General features: G+C 37.6%; 1 protein-coding gene across 1 annotated transcript in view; it reads left to right on the top strand.

Moving 5' to 3' along the window:
- kat6a (K(lysine) acetyltransferase 6A) overlaps positions 1-22,265 on the top strand; it is a 59,876-nt gene that overhangs the window by 19,123 nt on the left and 18,488 nt on the right. Inside the window, exons 2-9 of the mRNA XM_016497953.1 lie at positions 7,691-7,799; positions 9,398-9,513; positions 11,456-11,537; positions 11,709-11,823; positions 11,929-12,284; positions 14,691-14,806; positions 16,772-16,887; positions 17,187-17,328. Coding sequence (XP_016353439.1) covers positions 7,691-7,799; positions 9,398-9,513; positions 11,456-11,537; positions 11,709-11,823; positions 11,929-12,284; positions 14,691-14,806; positions 16,772-16,887; positions 17,187-17,328 — 1,152 coding nt within the window. The remainder of the gene's footprint in view (positions 1-7,690; positions 7,800-9,397; positions 9,514-11,455; positions 11,538-11,708; positions 11,824-11,928; positions 12,285-14,690; positions 14,807-16,771; positions 16,888-17,186; positions 17,329-22,265) is intronic.

Raw genomic sequence — 22,265 nt, forward strand, 5'->3', positions numbered from 1 at the left:
GTAAAAAAAAAATTATCTGCTCCATAAACAGTTCTACATAAGCTCATGTGCATTCTAAAAATCTCAACACCTCTGATAACAAGCCTATTTTCCATCGATCGGTTAAGATTTACAACAAAAATCTGGTCTGATTTTTGCATTGGTCTGAACAAAAATATGGCAGACAGACTGAATGAATTTGTAAATCCACACTCTGACAGCAGGTGGCGCTTATGAACAGCAATGATACATTGTTTCCTGGGTTACCACCATAAACAAAGCAGAGCCGCGCTTAAACTGCACTTAAACTTCCGGCTTCACTACTGGCTTCGGCTACTGGCTTCCGGCTTCGCTACCGTTCGGACGGTGTTGCTTACTGGTCTAAATCCCGGAAAAGATCGATTCGCGGCTTTTGAGAATCGATATCGAATCGATGTCATTTAAAAAAACGATTAATCGAAAAATCAATGTCATATGTCATATTACGCATTCATACCCTGCCCTGTCTCTTCCGATGATGAGCTTCCATATCCCTTCTGTGCTGTTCCTTTCATAAACATTCATGAAGCTAATTAACACTAGGGCTGGGCGGTATGATGGTATATATCGTTACCGCAAAATAAAGTGTCTATCGTTAGAGATTTTGCTATATCGCGTATTCCGCGGTATGCAAATATATCTGCGTAACACAGTACTGCTTAAACGTTATACACCTTTGAGTGCGAAGGAAACATGCATGAATGAGAAAATAAAGAGTGGGACACACTTGGTAGAGTTATTAAGTGCAATAAGCAGTGAAAAAGAACTCAATGCGTTGTTCGCGCTGACTGACACACAGCCGAAGCACGCGCACTGAAAGCCCCTCTCTCGACAGCATGCGATTGTGAAATCTCTTTCGTGTTTTATTGTGCTTGAATGGTCTAATATGCACACAGTAAGGTCATAATGCCCGTCGTGTGGAGCGTTCAAGTAAACACAGTCGGTTATATGTTAAATAAATGTAAAACAGTTGGGTGAAAACCGGATGTGTTTCAGTATATTGGATCCGTGCAGCCGGTCTTAAAGGGACAGCAGCCTTATTTACCTGCTGCTGTCTGTCATTATTTATGTTAATCATGTTTGATTGTATAAATAAAACACTGCATAGTCTTCACTGTATCACTTTATTCAATTTCTGTAATAGGGCTGCACAATTAATCAAATTTCTAATAGCGATTACAATTATGGACGCCACAATTACGTAATCGTTCAAAGCGGCAATTAATCGTTCAAAGTCCACTTATGTTATTCTGCGTGCTTAAGATGCGTTTTTTTCTTTCTACATGTTTTCTTAAGGGCTTTTCCCATTATTTTAATTTTAGTTTTAGTATAAAATTATAATACCATTCATATTTTTACTTTTTTATAATTTAAAGAAGAAACCAATCCGATGTATAGTTGACATTTGAGGCTTAATACTATAGAAAAGCACAAAGTTTTTCAGTTAGTGTTTTCAGCTTGTTTATTTTCATATAAAAATACGGCATGCAGTTGCATCAAACAATGGTATAAACATTCAATGTAAATTGTGATAATTGTAATTAATAATCGACAATTATGATTTTTGTTATAATCGTGCAGCCCTATTCTGTAATATTTCTTACTACATGTTAAATAAACCTAGCCTACTGTAGCTGAATAAATTAAAAGTTTATTTCATATTTATTTGTTCTGTTGTGCTTGTAATTTGCTTCTTTTTCTTAATTTTAATAACAAAAATAAAATAAAAATAGCTATATCGAGGTACATATGGTTATCGTGAAATAACATTTCTCATACCGTGAAATAAGATTTTGGTCATATCTCCCACCCCTAATTAACACACGATTACGATAGTATATGGTTTGTACAGGGCTCCAGACTGCAGACCAATTTTTCTGCCGGTGCGACTTTTGTGAGCGGTCGCACTGGCGCGACCACCGCATTGTCCAACTCATTAGCGCTGCCATTTCTGTTGAATTTGAGAAACATCAAACGGCAAATGAAACGAAAGCGAAACTAAACCACGCTACGTTTCAGCTGCGCAGCGCGGATCGTTTATCAGCTCGAACCGTGACGCTAACAAACTTGTCCGAGCTCAGAACAGCTTTACTCGGGAGCTAAAGTTGATTTCGCGACACTGTTACTGCACAGATGCACAGTGCTGCGAGATCCAGTGAGAAGCGTTTGAATTCGCCACACAATGATAAGGTTTAGGGTTGTGCCGATAGACGATAGTATCGTGTATCGACGATAGTCAGAGAATATCGACGATAGCAGATGTCTTTGTCGATAGTCAAGACGATATTAGGCTCATTCTCCTATTAATGTATTAAATAATAATAATAATTATTATTATTAGGCGGCCCATTATAATTCGGCTATTATTATCAAATTGCCCCGCTTTTTCATTCAGCACTGTATTTCACACACACGCAAATGCGAAGCCTGTAGCCGGTGAAGGAGTCTCCAACCACAAAGACAGACACATATCGTCTGCTGATATAAGGTATTTCGTTGCACTTTAACAATTAATCTGAACGGCCTATATATGTGCAATATTTTAACCGAGTATTATTTAGATTTGTGGTGCTTCCATAGGCTCCCTCTCTCTCTATTTGGTTTAAAACACCAAATAGTTATGAAATAGCCTATGCCAAGTACAGAGAGTCTCTCTCTTGCCCCCACCCACCCATGCACGATAATATCGTCTATCTGCGATCTCACGGACTGGCGATATGACGATTTGAAAAATGACCATATCGCCCAACGCTGCGAGATATAGTGAGAATCATTCAAATTCTGCACAGAATTCTCTGTTATAAACAGCGCTGACATACGTTAGGAAACCAGAAGCGGTAACGGTAACTATAACCGTGGTGTTGTGGTAGAAATAGTCGAATGCATTACATCATTCATTTCAGGGTTTGTACAACCTTTTGAGAGAGAAATTCAAGAACATAACCAGTAGACGGCAGCAGAGGAGCACTTATTGGCTTATTAGTTATTAATTTCTACTTTTTTCTATATTTTGAAATGATAAAATCACTATTATAAAATATTAAATCATCAAGAAATCAGATTTTGTCAGAATTGTACACTTTTTTTTGTGTATGAAGTAGGGCTGTGCGATTAATCGAAATCGTCATAAAATCGCGATTTGAGCGTGCGCGATTTCTAAATCGCTATATGTTTCAAATTCACACTGAATGCATTTATGACTGTAAAGCATGTCTGTGTGTGTCAAAATCGTGATTAAAATCGAAATCGCAAAATTGATCAAAGAAATCGCTATAGGTTTTTTTTGTCCATATCGCACAGCCCTAGTATGAAGTAAGAAAAGTCAAAAAGTGCCTTGAAAAACAAACTTTTCTTCAATTTGCTACTAAATCACACATAATCACTGAAGTTGGTCAGTTCCGTATACTAGAAGAATAATGGTACATTTAATAAGAGTGGAATATATAATTTTTCTATATAAAAATTAGATTTTGCACCTGTTACTGTTGTTAATAAAAGTACATTTTGTATGCATCTTAACTCAAGCTTAGTGCTTTACTGTCAAATCTGTATAAACTATAAACAAAATAAACATAAACAAGAAATGAACATGTAATATTATTAGTAACTGCACTTGTTAATGCAAAACAATAGTAATTTTATGATTAAATGATCTACATTTTAATACTCCCACACACCACCCCCAGCGCTACCAAATCTGCTCCTGGCGCCACCATCTGTAGAACCTACTGGTGCTGGTGCCACTGCTCTCAAATGTTAGTCTGGAGCCCTGTTTGTATGTGATTTTCATGAGATTAGAGGTATTTTCATAATAAAGAATGTTTACATGAGAAGTGCTAAGTATAAGTACTTATTAGCTGAGTATAAAAGGCTTCAAATAACTTATTTCAACAACATTATATGACCAAAATCCACAATAGATATTAATCTGAAGTTATTACAAACACTCGGTGGTTTGAAATGAAATTTGAGTAAAAGCGTAGTATTAATTTTAGAAATAGTCTTATATAGCTTGATGCTAATGTTAGCTCTAATGCACCGATTACCCTGCTGCAATTAAATTTCATGATGTGTTCTATCAGAAGAATTCACTTGAGGTTGTAAGAAAATGTTTTGTTTTTTAGACTTAACACTTAACACTTTATAATAAGTGGTTAAATGTATATTGGATCAAAAGTGATGTGCTTGGACAGGGAGACTATAAGGAGTGAATAAAGATGCAAAAGGGCTGTTATGCTGTTTTTAATTTAATGTTCAACAGTTTTGTTTTTGTAAAATTTAACTTGATAATTGTAATTTTCTTCAATCATCTAATTATTAGAACACCTCAAATATGTTGCGTGTAAAAAGTCTTTGTTTCAGCCAGTTGAAGGGTGGGTGCAATGTGTGCACATGATCAGGATGGTACCACCTCCGCTTCATTTTGAGCCAGGAAAAGCTGTGTAAACTGTGCAAAATTTTCTAGCTCATTCTCTCTGTTGGCAGATCAGATAAGATCATCAGATAAGATGCTATAGGTAGTAAGATTTCTATAACTCTGATTTGTGAAGTCTTAGTTCCGCCGCGACACAAAGAGAGAAGAGACATTAAATGGTCTCTTATGGTTGAAGTATACAACAGTATTGTGTTTAACCTAGTTCTGATTGGATCTCTTGGCTAGGAGAAGTGTGTGTAAGGGTTTGGTTTTCTTCCTTCGAGTCCCACCCTTGAGTATGTATGTGTGTGGACCTGAGTCAGAGGAAAATGAACCCAATAAATCAGACTGTCCTCTCTCCTCCCTGCCTTACACACATACACGCATACATCCAAACCTTAGAAACACCCTCATATGTGCACTGACCTTTTTTCTCCCAGCCATTTCATTCTGCAGCCAGTCAAGAACGCCATATGAACACTTCCAGTCTAATACCCACAGCATCTTTCTTCACAGCTACTGCCATAATAGCCTATTGGATTGATACAATCACATGTTCGAAACCATAGTAGTAATCTTCATGTTTGTACTGTCGCTTTGGCTGTAATGTTGCACAACTTCTGTATAGCTATATGCGTTCAGCTCCTTTTGAGCAGAACTTTTTCCACACATCTGTCTCCTTGCATTCACATGTATCTGTTTGTTTGTGCGCTGTGTGTGTGTGGTGTATGATGCATACTGCATCGTGGGTGGGGTCTCTCTTGGACACACACTGAAAGATTAATGGTGCTCCAGAAGCAAATGTCAGATGGTGTGGCTTAGAATAAGCATCAACACATGCTTTTATGCCCACACCCTGACAATAAAACCACCTCTAGTCCCACACATTCACTGTGGTCATGCCCACTGTAGCCTCTTTGATCATCAAAACTTTGAGCCACTATTTGTATCAGTAAGAATCTTTTTGGGGCTTTTTGATGGCACTTATTAGCTGCTTTTCCACTGTCGGGCTAGTGCTTTAAACGGGCAGGGCTAATAGCCTCGGACCTGTAGCACCGAAGCCAAAATCAAGCTGCGTTTCCACCGTCGGGACAGAAGCTCCGCTGCGCTTTACTAAAACCCCCCCTTTACACACCTCTCAAGAACAACGTCACACAACCCCATCATTTCACCAACAAAGAGAAGTTATCAGAAAACTAATAAAAAATAAGTCACTGGAACTAGCACAATCACAAAACGAACATGATAAAAGCGGCCATTTGTTTGCATGCTTTAAGGATTTAAATCCAAAAGCATCGATCTTTTACAATAATACGTTTTTAAAATTTATCAGGATTGAAAAAGTCACACAGAAATAAAGCGGTATGAACATAGCCTACTCAGTCGAGTCTGTTTCTGTTTATTTGTAGTCACAGTATATACATCACATTTAGAAAGAATTTCTATATTTTTATAAAAGCTCCTGAACAAAAACCATTATTATATTTTTGACATACGCGGAGCTAAACTCTCGAGACGAGACTTATGACAGATAAAATATGTAACTAAATAAATACACGATTGTGATAGAGAATAAGAAGCTGACGTCTGATTTCTTCAAGCGGTCGTATTTACCATGTTTACTATGGTAACGTTAATGGCTAGCGTGCATAGTCTTTTGCATCGCTTATAAATATTTCTGCCTTGTATGGTGATCATAATCCACATCGGATCAAGTTATTTCAAACACTCGCTGCTGTCTGAAAGTGAGTTTTGAACTAAAATTATTTTAAAAGTCTTTAATGCTGGTGCTATCTGTTAACTTTATGAAATGATCCGCGGCGCTGACGCTCTCCAGACGTGGAGAAACTCCGCCTTTGTTCATAACCACTCCTTTAGCCCTAGCTGGCCTGCTTTGGCCCAAGGTTTTCGTCGGGCCAAAAAACCAGGGCCGTTGGCCCCGAGGGCCGACAGTGGAAACGCGGCTATTGACTGACCTCAGAGAGCTTTGCAAATGCCTTAAAATTGCCATTGAGTGATACCACTTTTCGTGGTACAATTTATGTTTAGCAAATGTTAAAAAATAGCTCTTGTTTTTTCACAAGGAATTTTGAGTGTTTTGGGTGTAACTTACCTTTTGTAACATTTTACAGTTTGTAACATTTATACACTACTGGTCAAAAGTTTGGAATAATTGAGATTTTTAATGTTTTTAAAAGAAGATTATACTCAAGGCTGTATTTATTTGAGAAAAATAACTGATAAAATTGATCATTTGAAAAATAAAAAATTAATGATTGAGCAGGAAATCATCATATTAGAATGATTTCTGAAGGATAATGTGACATTGAAGACCACTGAAAATTCTGCTTTGCATTACAGGAATACATTCCATTTTAAAATGAGTTATTAGAAAAGTTATTTGATTGTAAATTGTAATAATATTTCACAATATTACTCTTTTTTTTTTTTTCGATCAAATACATGCAGCCTTGGTGAGCATAGCAGACGTCATTCAAAAACATTAAAAAAAAATCTTTATTATTCGAAACATTTGCTGAATTTTTTTTTTTTTTTCCTTCTTCTTCTTCTTCCTGAACCAGAATGTGAAAGTCAGTGTATTTGCTTCAGGCTTTGCTAAATCGGTCTCTGTCGAAAGTTATTAGTAGTGTCCTCAGCTCAGAGCTGAATGAAGCAGGCAGTGGTGGACAGTAACGGAGTAGCTTTACTTCGTTACTGTACTTAAGTACATTTTTCAAGTATCTGTACTTTACTGGAGTAGTTTTATTTTGAGTAACTTTTACTTTTACTTCACTACATTCCAAAGCATAAGATCGTACTTTTTACTTAACTACATTTCATAAAACATATCGTTACTTCTTATAATATATCACGTGCTCCGACACGCAGAACGAACTGATTCTTTTCAATGAACCTTTTAAATCGGTTCGCAAATCGCACCAAACGATTCATTCACGAATTAGAATGATCTGATTGCAGCTGTTCTCGAGTTGACAACTCACTGATTCAAATGAACCGTTTAGTGCGAGTCTCCAGTGAACTGAATTCTTTTACTCAAGTACTTGATTTGTGTACTTCGTCCACCACTGGAAGCAGGCCATAATACGGTTCATAAAGGACAATTAATTCATCCATCCTGTCCTCAACTGAGCTCATTTACACAATATTCAGACCTCTTTTGTTTCACTGTATCATTTGGCTTTCCTTGTCCAATAACTCTGTCTTATTTGCTCTTTTTCTCTGTTTTTCCTCTCTCAGCCTGTGGCAGAGCCCATACCCATCTGTAGTTTCTGTTTGGGGACCAAGGAACAGAACCGCGACAAGAAGCCCGAAGAACTCATCTCCTGCGCAGACTGTGGAAACAGCGGTAAGGAAGTGGTGAAAGTTCATTCAACTTTAAATATTTTATTAATAATTTATGAATTTAAAAGTGTACTACAAGTTTTCAAGTTTTTTTTAATGTACTACATAAGTCAAGCCTGTTGGCCAAATTCATGTTCCCTGCTTGCCCTTAAAGTCATGAAATGTTTCAAAAGTTTTATCAAGATTTAAGGTTATAAAAATTTAGTAAATGCTACAACAAAAGTCTTTAAAGTCAAGATGTGGCATGTGGTAATGCTGCACATTCTGCAGTTTCTTTGCAAACCATGAATACTGCACATTTATGCCAAGCAGTTGCTTATGATCAACTGTTAATTAATTATGACTCTATTTACTTGGTTTTCATATTGTAATATGTTGTAGATGGTTGTAAGAGTGCATATTTTTGTACTCATCTTTTTTGAATGAGCAGCTGGAAGTAGTAAAGTATAGAAATTTAAAAATAAGACTCCCAGTGTATATTGGGCTTGTTTATAATTAAAAGTCCCGCATTATGCATAAAATCTTTCTGGTTGTTATTGGTATTCTGGTTACACAATAAACTCTTTCTGGCATTTAATCTCTTGTGGCTTCTCTTTGGGCTGCTCTGTTACAGGAAGGAAAAATGAAAAACATTACCACATTCAATAGATTTTAGGGGTGTAAAGGTACATGTACGGTTCGGACATCACTGTTCGGTTCATGTAGTCAGACGACGAATACAGTCAGTAATAGGCCATCACTCCAGAAGGGGGCGCACATGGTATTGCAGTGCTAACCGTCACAACAGGAAAGAGCAGAAGAAGAGACGATCTACACACTAACCCAAAACAGGAGTGGCGAGTTCAGATGTCACACAAGTGCTCGAAGAGCCGCCTGCTTGTTTGAAATCAGCAGTGTGGGAAAGTTTCGAGTTCTAGAGATGCACTGGTCAACCGGCTATAAATTGGAACCTACTGTCAGAGAATAAATGTGCATTTTCTTTCAGTCCGTCTGCCGTTTTTGATTTGTGCAGGTGTCTTATATAGCATAATTTCACAAATCTAAAGTCAGATCAGTCTGTTTTTGCTTTAAATCTTGAAATTATACAATCTTAATTCAAATCAAAAACAACTGCTCGTGCTACATGGATGTAGTACTACTAATAAATGGAAAAAATACATTTCCCGTTGTACCGAACTTGTATTGAACCGTAACCCCAAAACTGAGGTACATACCAAACCGTGACTTCTGTATACTGTTACACCCCTAATAGATTTACAAATATCTGCCAAATAATCTTTTTTTTTTTTCTTTTTTTTAAACTCAGTTTACATATGTATGTATTGAATAAAACATGTTTAATTAAGTGAAACGGTCAGAAATACATGAATTATTATTGGTTTGTTCTGTATGGGCATAAGGTACATTTAAATTGTGAAAGTCTTAAAGGTTCTAAAAAGTCTTCAATTAGATTTTTAAAGCTCTGCAGATACACTGGAACTAATGTCAGAAGATAAGAGTAGAAAAGTTGTTTTATTAAAGAGTGGAATGGCACTGTCTGTCTTTTCATCAGGATGAGACTTTATTCTAGTTATTTAAGGTTGTCTCGTTCTGTCTTCTCAGGGCACCCATCCTGTCTGAAGTTCTCTCCAGAGCTCACAGCACGGGTCAAAGCTCTGTGGTGGCAGTGTATCGAGTGCAAAACCTGCAGCAGCTGCCAGGACCAAGGAAAAAATGCAGTAGGTTTTTTCTTCTATGGTCTGTCTTATTGTTGCTGCCAGATCATGTTAATTTAGGCTGTGTCCTCATTTACACTACCATTTAAAAGTTTGGGGTTTGGTAAGAGTTTTTATAATGTTTTTTTAAAGAAGTCTCTTATGCTTACCAAGGCTGCATTTATTTGATCAAAAATACAGTAAAAACAGTTTTGTATTTTGTTTTAAAATGTATTTTTTTCCTGTGATGGTACGACTGAATATTCAGCAGCCATTACACGAGTCTTCAGTCTCACAGGACACAGAAATCATTCTAATATGATGATTTGGTTCTTAAGAAACATTTCTTCTTATTATTATTAATTTTGAAAACAGTTGTGTTGTCTAATATATTAGTGGAAACTGTGATTTCTTCTTTTGATTTTTGAATAAATATTAAGTTCAGAAGAACAGCACTTCGATCAGTTTAATGTATTTAATGTAAGAGTATTAATTTCTTTCAAAAAATCTTACTGGACGTTTGAAGGGTAGTGCATATGCTTACATTATGCACTTCAGACATGTACTAGTTACGGGGACATACTTTTCGGTGTGTAGTACATAGGGCTGGGCGGTAATTCAATAACGATAATTATCGCGGTATAATTTTCCTCGATAAAACGATATGAAGAGTTTGATAAATGTTCGATATAATGTTTATGCGCCAAAAGCGGAATGAAACCGCGCGACTCATTTAAAGCGCGCCACTCGGACCATTTATCCACTCGGATCATAGTTCAAACTGCCGCGTGGCGCGAGCTCACTAGAGCAGATGTGTTTACTCGGTCACGCGAGCACTAAACAGCGCTGTGAGATCCAGTGCTTGAATTCAGCGATGAACACACATGACTCAGTAAACTAGTTTTAAGCCAAACAGGACAACACTGTGTGCAACGAGACAGTCAGAAGGCTTTTCAATCTACACATCGCCATCATTTAGCATGGATTTACTGTAGTAACACTCACTGCACCATGGTATTGAGGCAGAAATTTGGGATATTCACACTGAATTTTAATACAGGAGTAATGGTAATTATAGTACGTATTTGTGATTAAGCTATAGCATGTGTGCATTTATACTGAATGTTTTTAGACTACTGTTTTTCATACAAATAGGCTACCTAAAAAACATAGTTATATTTATGGTATTGAGGTGCTATATGTGTGGTTTTAACTGTTTATCATGATTTAAATGTATGCTACTGTGGGAGACCAATGCTTAATTAAAAAAAAAAAAAAAAACTTGGTCAGAATAAATGTAACCATATAAAACGGAGATCTTCTACCATTTTTACAGATGTTACTGATTTTGATAATGAACAAAAATTTACCTCCGCATCCTAACTCAAGCTACTATCAAATGTGCATTTCTAAGAGACAAAAAAGTGATAATATTATCAGGCAACCCAAATCTGTTTCTTGATTTGAAACAATATCACTCATTAGAACATGCAGAAACTAAGAAATTAATTTTTTCTATTTAAATTTTTATTTTAAGGAAAATTAATGGTCTGGTTTCTACAACTTTCACTTTGGAGCAAAAATCTGGCTTTAAACTTGAAAGAGATAAAGATTTGACATTTATCGTGATAATTATCGATATCGACTGATATGAAAAAAATTGTGATAATTTTTTTGGCCATATCGCCCAGCCCTAGTAGTACAATAGTGGGTCAGTGTTGGGACGTACAACCATGTCATAATGTCTCCTGATACCACAGATGTTTCGTTTTGTAATTTTTTTTACATAATGCATTTCTTGGTTTACTTTAAAATGTCTTTATTACTTTTTTTATAGCCTCGTGTTCCTTGTCACTTCTCTTCTATGGAAGAACTCAAAAAAGAGCAGTCACATCTCCTGTAGTGTTCAAAATGTTAAAAAAGGTCCTTGACTCTTGTGTTGCCTGTGTGCGTTTGTGTTTTACAGGACAACATGTTGTTCTGTGACTCCTGTGACCGAGGTTTCCACATGGAATGTTGTGACCCCCCACTGATGCGAATGCCAAAAGGTGAGTGCCCACACACTCAAATGCATGCCTATTCTACTTGGTGTAATCATAGGATTTGTCTTTAGGCACACTCTATTAATTGTATATTTAGTTGATGCATTCATTTACACAAGAATTCGTTTTCTGTTCAATTATAGTTATGATTAATGATTCTTGATTGCTGTTCTGCAGGCATGTGGATCTGTCAGATCTGTCGGCCAAGAAAAAAGGGAAGAAAGCTCTTACATGAAAAAGCAGCACAAATTAAGCGGCGATATAATGCACCACTGGGGCGACCGAAGGGCAGGTATTATAAACCGTTTGGTTCTGTTTATGACCACATTTGCAGAACTCTGTTGAAATTATTTGCACAAGTTTTGCAAGAGACTACTTCAAGTTCTCTTGTCTTCAGACCGGGCCGTCCCTTTAAGAAGCTTCGAGGTGGTGGGCGTGGCAGGAGAAGGCGGGGTGCCGGAGGCGTGGACCAGCGCTCACAAGGCTCCTCCTCCCCACACTCTTCCTCCAGTTCCTCATGCGAAGGTTACCCTGGCGACGATCGCATGCTGTTCTCTCTCAGAGAAGATGATTCTGTGCATGGTGGCCTGCGTTTTAACAAGAAAACAAAAGGTCTAATCGACGCCCTAAGCAAGTTCTTTACACCATCCCCGGACGGGCGGAAAGCCCGTGCTGAAGTGGTGGACTATTCCCAGCAATATCGTATACGCAAGAAGAGCAACCGCAAGGGCGAGCACGATGACAGGACAGGAGGTGAGATCAGTAGCCCCTCACTGCAGAACACAAGATCCAGGGGGCGTGGTTGGATCCACATCTAGGGGGTGGAGATTGGTAGGTTTAGGGTTGGAGATGGGTGGGTTTAGGGATCAGAGGGTGGAGACGGGTAGGTTTATGTATATGTAAGGTGGGAGGAGTTGGATCTGGATCCAACCACGCCCCCTGGATTTTGTGTTCTGCAGTGAGGACCATCTCGGTGAGATGGGTCAAAAGATAAATCTAAACTGTTTATTTTGTCATTTATTCTGTTATAATTTTGTTTTCAGCATCTGTATTAGGTGATCTATGCTTGGATGATAACAGGGTGTCCGTGGGGTCTTAAAAAGTATTAAAAGTTGATAAATCAATTTAGAGAAAATTAAGGCCCTTTATTAAAATGTCTTAAATGCCATTTTCCAAGGTATTACATTTTGTATCATCTTTTCATTATGTATATTTGTCGAATAGTGGGGTTCTGTGTAGTTTATTTATGGAATCCCGCAAGATTTGATGTCATCTGTCACGGCGCTCACTGACTGACTGTGCCGCTGCGTGATAGCGCGGGGCTTGTTGATCCCGCTCACGCTGAACTTCTGACCATTACCGCATGATCCTATCCGCTCCCGCGATTTTTGTGTCCAATTATTTGTATATTATAGTATATTATTTTCATATATCAGGACGCCGCTATCAATATGTGGGGTATTTAAATCCCCTTTGAATGAACGCTCGCAGTCGTAGTTCACTTTCACTTTCGATTTCGTGATCGCACGCGCACTGTGTAAAGGGAGCACATCCTACGATAAAAGATATTTGTCAATGCGCTCGGGATCTGTTGAGAAGCAAATCCTCCAACATCTTGTCAGTTATCTCTCCTTACTTTTGACCCGTGATTAGTCAAATCTGACTTCTGCAGCTCGTGTTGGATGCAGGGTTGTTGTTGTTTTTTTCCACGAAATTGGGCTGCTTTTAAACTGTTGCCATAGGTTGATTTTCCCCAGTGGGTTAAAGGTTTGAAATATTGCATAAATTACATTTGGTTGAAATGCTTGTAACTCAAACATTTTGCATTCTACCTGAAATAAAACTGTGCTAAATGTTTTGGGCCACACTAGTAGGAAGCATTTGAGCTGTGTTTATGATAAATGTGCATAACAGTGACTGTAAAATATGTATTTTAGGGATGGAAATTACATGTTAATATTTGGGACATGGTAATTGCACTACTTTGGGCTGTTTTTTTTTTTTTTTTTACTGGCATGGGCTTGGGATGCACAATTAAAATGATGTAATAGTTGTGATCATTATTTTATCTTCCATGATCATTCAGACACGATCAGGTGCAGTACTGACACTGTCAAGTCTGTATCAAATCAAGCACTTTGTAATCACAGGTAAACTGTCTGATCAGTCAGATGTTTGTCATGAGAAGTGTTCCACAAAACAGCTATGGTTTGCAGACATAAGAGTTGATGTGGCAAATGCATCTTTTGAATATACTGTGTGAACTCATTGCCCCGTTAGCTCAGAGAGCTTTATTTTCCCTCCTCAATAAGTTTTGTCAGTTGTTTTGTTTATTGGTCTAATTCTTGTTTCTTGGGTTGCATTGGTTAGTCTCGAGGTTAATTCTCTTGTGCTTCGTTCGCCACTTCTGAATTATGTTGTATTGATAAGGAGTTATCAGAAAGTAAGTCTGTTTAGCTGTGCTATCTTACAATCAATATGTAGTAAATGTAAGTTAACGTGTCGCCGATGTAACCGGTTAAAACTTGGAGTGGCGATGAGGTCTTAATGTATGGAAAGAGTCTTAAAAAAGGTCTTAAAAGGTATTAAATTTAACTCCATGATTCCTGTATATACCCTGGATAAGGATAGTAAATGCACTGAACAGTGGCCATTTCTCTCAATGTCACGTGTGTGGTAAGATTAAAATTGAAAGGTAGTTTTTGGAGTAATGTTGTGCTGACAGTTTGACGTGACTGGTAATGTTCACAAACTTGAAGTTTGTAAGATGTTTTTGAAAGAAGTCTCTAAGGCTCACCAATGCTCCTGTGATCCAAAGCTGATTTTTAAAAAGTTTCTTATTATCAATGTTGAATGGTTGCTGCTTAATATTTTTGTGGAAACCATGATATTTGATTTTCGGGATTCTTCAGTAAATAGAAAGTTCAAAAGAACAGCATTTATTTGAAATAGAATAACTTTACTGTCATTTGAAATTTGAAGACAGAATAATTGGAAACTTGTCGCACTGCGCCCGAGTAGGAAACAGTGCAAAATGAAAAGTACAAATTAAACGTGAATGTGCTGTCTCTCTTAGTGTTTTTGCTCTGTACCTTCAGTTTTGTGCTCCCACTCACTCTTTGGCCATTTTGACGGTCTTGGTATCTTTTTGAATCACAGACAATCAGGAGTGTGGAGACAGCTGGCGGGAGGATGAAGACAAACTGCCAGGACATGAGAACCTAACTGAGAAAGACGTGGAGCTCTTCAGACACATTCAGGAACTGGCACTACAGGTACAGAAAGGGAAGGGGAAACATTACATTTTGTAATGTAAATTCATTTGCTTTTGTTAAATGTCCCATCTGAATTTGATTCATAAATGTCTTTCTCCATTTGCTGAGAAACATGCTCCTTTATGGGCTGTGTTTGGGAAAGACACTTGTGCTTCAGTTAAGTTTTTAAAAATGAGAATGAACAGAATAAAACCGTTATAAAAGTCAAATTTAATAAATGCATTAACAGCATAAAAATTCAGTGTAAACTTTCACGGCTATAAACTAGTTCTATCAAATGATTAATTGCTATTAATCGCATCCAAAATAAAAGTTTGTTTACATAATGTTTGTGTGTGTACTGTGTATATTTATTATGTATATATAAATACACACACATCCATGTATATATTTAAGAAAAATATGTTTTGTTTATGTATAAATATATATAAATGTAAATATTTTTAAAATATATACATTAATGTTTGTGTGTTTATATATACATAATAAATATACACAGTACACACATTTATTATGTAAACAAAAACGTTTATTTTGGATGCGATTAAGTGCGATTAATCGTCTGACAGCACTACTATAAGCATAACATAATATAAACAAACTGAATCCTTCTGTCGATAAATTGTATGCTTGATGGTAGGGATGCCTATTGTTTGTTTGCAGTCACTGATTCTCTTTTGCTATATTAGCAAAGACTTGGAAGCTGTGAAGGCCTTTATCTCTGCAGAATGTAATGTGGGGGATTTGAGAGTTTCCATTACCTTGACAGCTGGTGCCTCTCTCAGTGATACACACACAAATACAAATGCACATGTGTAGACTGATTGGCTGATTGGTGTATGTGTGTGTGTGTGTGTGTGATTTCAAGCTCCCAGCAGTAGCAGCCACTCTCTGACTGCCTGAGGCCATCAGTCGAAGAAAAACACTCACTAACCCTGAGAGAGACAATCATATTCGCATACACCATACACACATGTATATGTGTATATGTATTCAGGCTGCTTTTGTTGAGCAGCCAGAAAGGAAGAATACCATGCTGTATTAACTGAATGTGTGTGCTCTATAACATTTAGGACATGTACACACTGCAAAGTTTAGAGAGTAATAGCTGCATTTAAATGTGGGATTGAATCACCCTAAATTATTATTCTGTATGTGTACAGAAATATAAGAGTCATTCCTGAACTTGCGATGGTTGGCAGTTTAGCGATACAATTTTCTTTTAGCAAGCACAACCAGATGTAGCATGAACATCCAGAAAATCTCCTTGGATTTTCGCTGTATGAAAAGCTTTGTTTTTCATGGGAAAAGGTCAGACAAGCGAGATGTAGATGACGTAATTTTCAGTTTGCTCAACAAAATGTAAATATTTGAATGTGTAATTTCTACTATAGCATTTCAGACAAATTTATGAAATGTATTTATTAAAAATGTATTTAAACTTAATTTCATAATTCATAATTCAAAAATGAGTGATAGCTCAAAAATCTCAAGAGAGAAACCATTAATAGCTTTAATTTGTATACAATCTTTATGATTTTCTTTAGGTTGAATAATGCCACTAATAATTTAAAATTTTCCAGATGTTGTCTCAATTACTGAAGAGAGGACCGTTATTACTGTTATTAACTGACTGATGGTTCAGCACAAGCCGTTTCACCTCTGCTTTGCATATGTGTGAGATGCAGAGCAGAGAATTGTGTGATCACTACTGAGTATCAGCAGGCTGGCAAGTGGCAGATGCTCTGAATTTCCACTTGGGCTGCGGATAAGAGCTAATAATAATCCTGTAAGCTTGGGTGTGGAGCTGTATGCTTGTGAGAAACTGTGATTATTATATTTCTTGTGTAAAAGAGAGTGACTGTTTCTTTTGTGTGTGACAGGATGCTTTGGGAAAAGGGCATAGTGGCCTAATAGTATCTAAACTCCTATTTTGTATTTTTTTATTTACTTCAACTCCTATAGAAAGTCGGGGTGACTGGTCCACCGGACCCCCAGATGCGCTGCCCATCTGTTATAGAGTTTGGAAAGTATGAAATTCAGACGTGGTACTCTTCTCCATACCCACAGGAGTACAGCAGGTAAGCAACAGCATGTGTCATAATCATCCTCAAAATTCTGACATTTGTTCATAACAAAAAAGTGGACGAGGCACATTTTATAATTTTCAATATATATATTTTAATATTGCAGTACTTGCACAATTTAACTTGGTAGTTTTAACAGTGATGTTATTGTTAAAGGGGTCATGTGTCAAACTAGCTGTCAAACATCTTAACCTCTTACTGTTTTTGTTGTATTTAAAATGCTCTCACAAGAGGGATGTGCTTAAGCATTTTTAGGCTGTAAATTCTGATGTGTGATTGTTTCGTTGTGACAGGCTCCCTAAGCTCTACCTCTGTGAGTTCTGTCTGCGCTACATGAAGAGCCGCAGCATTCTCTACCAGCACATGCGAAAGTGCAACTGGTTTCACCCGCCTGCCAACGAGATCTACAGGAAGGACGACGTGTCCGTGTTCGAGGTGAGGAAAAGAAATCTCCGCCCAGATAAAAAAACACAAATACACGTAGACGCTCGCACACAGACACACGTCTTTGTTTATACACACTTGGCAGCAGAGACATAAGCTCGTCGACACTCTAGTCATGCTCACGCAAATGTGTGTTTTCATACATGCTGAGCCAACAAAGGAAATCTCATTCACACTGATATGTGCGCACACTCCCACACTTGCTCAGGCAATAACATCCGCCCACTTCCTGCCCTCACAAGGTGTTGTAATGATGCCGCACAGCAGGGTGATAAATGAAGAACGGTAAGCTCTCATTGCTTCAGAATCACTATGGTGATTTACTACATCCTTTGTGTTTCTATGAAAGAACATTTAGGTGTAACCATGACATGAAGATCTGAATCGGTGTGGTCTAAGTCAACGCTGCCAGACCATATTTTACTGAGATTACATAGTCATGTTCACACACTCAGAGTTTGGAGATTGACAACCATATGTTTCTCGAATTCTCCAGTACAGAAAACAGCTTACAGGACCATCCTGCCTACTATCTATATGAACGAATAACTCTTTTCTAGCCGCTTTTTCAAGGTTCCTGTGGGTCCCTAAAATATTTTAAATTCAGTTTGATCCAATTTCATAAGGACTCTTAAAAAGTATCCATGTGATTTGATCTAATGTGATCGTTAAACTTCAAAAGGCTTTGATTTGATTAAATAAATATGAGCGTTGTACGTTTGAAATAAAAATGGGGTACTGTTGGCTTGCAGTTTCAGAGCACTTCGCAAACCAATGAATCGTGTGCATTTATGCCAAGTGATTGCAGTGTTTTTGCTATTTCTATTGTGATATATTATAGATAGATGGTTGTAAGAGTGCTTATTTATCTCTCATCTTTTTGATTGAGCAGCTGAGTAGAAACAGACATTTACATATATTTGTTTAGTAGACACTTTATATCCAAATCAACTTACAAATTAAGGAATGCAACAAGTGATTTGTCTTAAAGAGACAATAACATGAGAAGATGCTAGCAAAATTAAAATCTCTTTTTTTTTTTATATCCCTCCTTGTTCTATCTTGCACTATTCTGGTCAATGTTTCACACATTTCAAGATATTATACATTTCTAAACTGTGTATTTTGGGCTTGTTTGTATCATTTATTTTTTTTATTATTTTGATTATACAATAATATGTATCTGGCAATTAATTCAATGTAAACCCATGAGGCTTCTCACTGGGCCGACCTGTCACAGGAAGGAAAGACTAAGAACTTTATTTAACACAAAGTATAAAATCCAGTATTACTCTATTTGCAATTGAATGCCCCAGCATGCTCAACTAAGTAAAAGAATCTGAAAAACAATTATTTAATTTGATATTCTTTGGGTTTATTCTGGATGGACATTTGGTATTACATTTATTTGTGCAGGTCTTAAAAGGAGGTCTTAAAAATTTGATTTTAAAAACTAAACCTATACCCTGTTTTCGGTTCTCATGAAGGCAGTCAATAATGGCTGTCATGCATAACGTAATGCTGGGTTCACACTTCAGGATTTTAGATTCACAGTCCTGCAGTATGAAATGATTTAACTGGAAATGACATCAGCGGCAACCTAAAGCCAATGAGAGAGCAAGATACAGGGCAAGGGAAAGTTCAAGGGGTGGAGTCATAATAAATCTGCAACAGAACATAAGCAACCAATCATTCTGTCCTTCATATTTTTCTTTGTTTATTTTTTATTTTTCACTGAAAATCATCATACAGACAACTTGGACTGCAAGCTTTATGTGGGGTACTGTCTTTGACAGGAATAAATCCATTCTCACATGAGAACGCCGGTCTCTCGCGGGATCTTACATTATTTCCCGTATCGATTCTTGCATGAGTTTGGTTGTGAAACGTAGTTTGTAGTGTCACGGCCAGCTCGTTCCCGACCGTCACACAAAGAGGTCCACACATACGAAACGAGTTGTTTGACTTGCAAGATTATTTATTCGGTAGAAAATGATCTGTTACAAACACAGTGTCTAGGGATTTAAATAAAAGAGAATATCAGTCCAATGGGCAAGAAATGTTGATAAATAGTAACCAACAAGTTGGGAGCAAATGACTCCTCGGAAGAACTGGGTTCTCCCAGAGGAAGTACTGTTGGACAGTTCAGCCAAACATTTATACTCTCCACCCATGAGTTATCCAATTAACAGTGACGTCACATTTTGTTGTTATCCTGCCACCATAAGGTAAAGAAGGAAAAGACGGGGTCATAACACCTCCCTCCCCAAAAAGATTCTGCAAAGAATCAAAGAGAGAATGAGAGAGAGAAAAACATAAAAGCAACATATGAAGGAAAAATACAAAAAGGTCAAAGATATGGTCCCTCGATCCATGAAGCATCTCTCACTCCACCTCATCTCTCAGCACCTCTGGGCCCTAGAAATGCAAAAAGAAGAAAGAAGAGAGAAGCATGCAACAGTGATATCATGATGTTACATTCTAGAAAGAGGGTCAGCTATTATGTTATCCTTCCCTCGTACATGCTTAATTTCCAGGTGAAAAGGCTGTAAAATAAGACTCCACTGCATAAGTCGTTGATTTTGATTTCTCATCCGATTTAGAAAAACCAGAGGGTTATGATCTGTATAAACGATAATTGGGGCAGCAATTGAACCTAAATATACCTCAAAATGTTGTACCGCCAGCACAAGGGCAAGAGCTTCCTTTTCAATAGTTGAGTTAAACCTGTTGATGACGGTTGAACTTCTTTGAAAAATAACTAACAGGATGTTCAACTCCGTTTGAATCTTCTTGCACGAGAACAGCGCCTGCTCCGCAAGCGCTAGCATCAATTTCAAGACTAAAAGACTTCTCGAAATTTGGAGCGTTCAAAATAGGGGCATTTGCCAATAAAGCTTTACAAATTCCTCATCCGATTTAGAAAAACTAGAGGGTTATGATCTGTATAAACTATAATTGGGTCAGCAATTGAACCCGAATATACCTCAAAATGTCGTACTGCTAGTACAAGGGCTTCCTTTTCAATAGTGGAGTAAATCTGTTGATGACTTCTTTGAAAAATAACTAACAGGATGTTCAACTCCGTTTGAATCTTCTTGCACGAGAACAGCGCCTGCTCCGCAAGCGCTAGCATCAATTTCAAGGCTAAAAGACTTCTCGAAATTTGGAGCGTTCAAAATAGGGGCATTTGCCAATAAAGCTTTACAATTTTCGAAAGCTTGCTGACATGTCTCAGACCACTGAAAAACAACCTTCGGGCTCAATAAATCAGTCAAAGGAGAAACCACGCTGGCAAAATTCTGGCAAAAACCCTCATCTCTCAGCACCTCTGGGCCCTAGAAATGCAAAAAGAAGACGAGAGAAAACATGCAACAGTGATATCACATTACATTCTAGAAAGAGTGTCAGCTATTATGTTATCCATCCCTCGTACATGCTTAATTTCCAGGTGGAACGGCTGTAAAATAAGACTCCACCGCATAAGTCGTTGATTTCGATTCCTCATCCGATTTAGAAAAACTAGAGGGTTATGATCTGTATAAACTATAATTGGGTCAGCAATTGAACCCAAATATACCTCAAAATGTTGTACCACTAGTACAAGGGCAAGGGCTTCCTTTTCAATAGTGGAGTAAACCTGTTGATGACGGTTGAACTTCTTTGAAAAATAACTAACAGGATGTTCAACTCCGTTTGAATCTTCTTGCACGAGAACAGCACCTGCTCCGCAAGCGCTAGCATCAATTTCAAGACTAAAAGACTTCTAGAAATTTGGAGCGTTCAAAATAGGGGCATTTGCCAATAAAGCTTTGCAATTTTCGAAAGCTTGCTGACATGTCTCAGACCACTGGAAAAACAACCTTCGGGCTCAATAAACCAGTCAAAGGAGAAACCACGCTGGCAAAATTCTGGCAAAAACTCCGATAATAACCTACCATTCCGAGAAATCTACGTAACTCACGTCGGTTGGTAGGAATAGGAAAACTACATATGGCTTCTACTTTAGCACCAATGGGGTATACGTGACCGTTTCCAATGATTTTACCCAAGTATGTAACAGTCACTTTTCCAAACTCAGACTTAGCAAGGTTGATGGTCAAATTAGCCTCCGCTAGACGAAAGAATAAGTCTTTTATTTGGTTAAGATGTTCAGACCAAGAAGAACTGTACAAGATGACATCATCAAGGTATGCCTCACATCCAGACATTCCATACAATATACGATTCACCAAACATTGGAAAGTAGCAGGGGCATTTCGGACCCCAAAAGGCATTACCGTATACTGAAGGAAGGCATCAGGGGTAACGAATGCAGATAACTTGTTTGCTCAGGCAGTTAAAGGCACCTGCCAATACCCCTTCAGAAGGTCAAACTTAATCACATATTATGTCGTCAATACGAGGTAAAGGGAAACAGTCTGGTTTGGTTAAAGAATTAAGTTTTCGATAATCGGTGCAAAATTGATATGATCCATCTGATTTGTTCACTAAAACACACTATTCTACTAAAACTAGATTCAGCCAATTTGTGACTTAAGTAAATAGTTCACCTCTTGCTGTAATAATTCTCGTTTTACTGGATTGACCCTATAAGCGCTTTGCTTAATGGGAGAGGAAGTTCCTACATCAATGTCATGTTCAATGACAGAGGTACAACCAGGAACATCAAGAAAGAGTGAAGGAAAGGACATTACCAACTCAATAATGTCATTTCTTTCTTTCTCATCCAAATAAGACAAACGACAAGTAAATTGAGAAACGGGTTAGTAGGAAGAGGTAATAAAGCCAATACCTGATCACCCACCTGAAAACTCCGAAAACTCCTATTCCTATCAAAAAGCCGTTGCATTTTTGTTTGCGACTTACCCAACTTCTTTTTAGCTATAGCCCGTGCCTCATAAAGCCTGCGGCGAAACCCACCAAAA

Source organism: Sinocyclocheilus anshuiensis, unplaced genomic scaffold, assembly GCF_001515605.1.
Source record: "Sinocyclocheilus anshuiensis isolate Anshui unplaced genomic scaffold, SAMN03320099.WGS_v1.1 scaffold1276, whole genome shotgun sequence".
NCBI lineage: Eukaryota > Metazoa > Chordata > Actinopteri > Cypriniformes > Cyprinidae > Sinocyclocheilus > Sinocyclocheilus anshuiensis.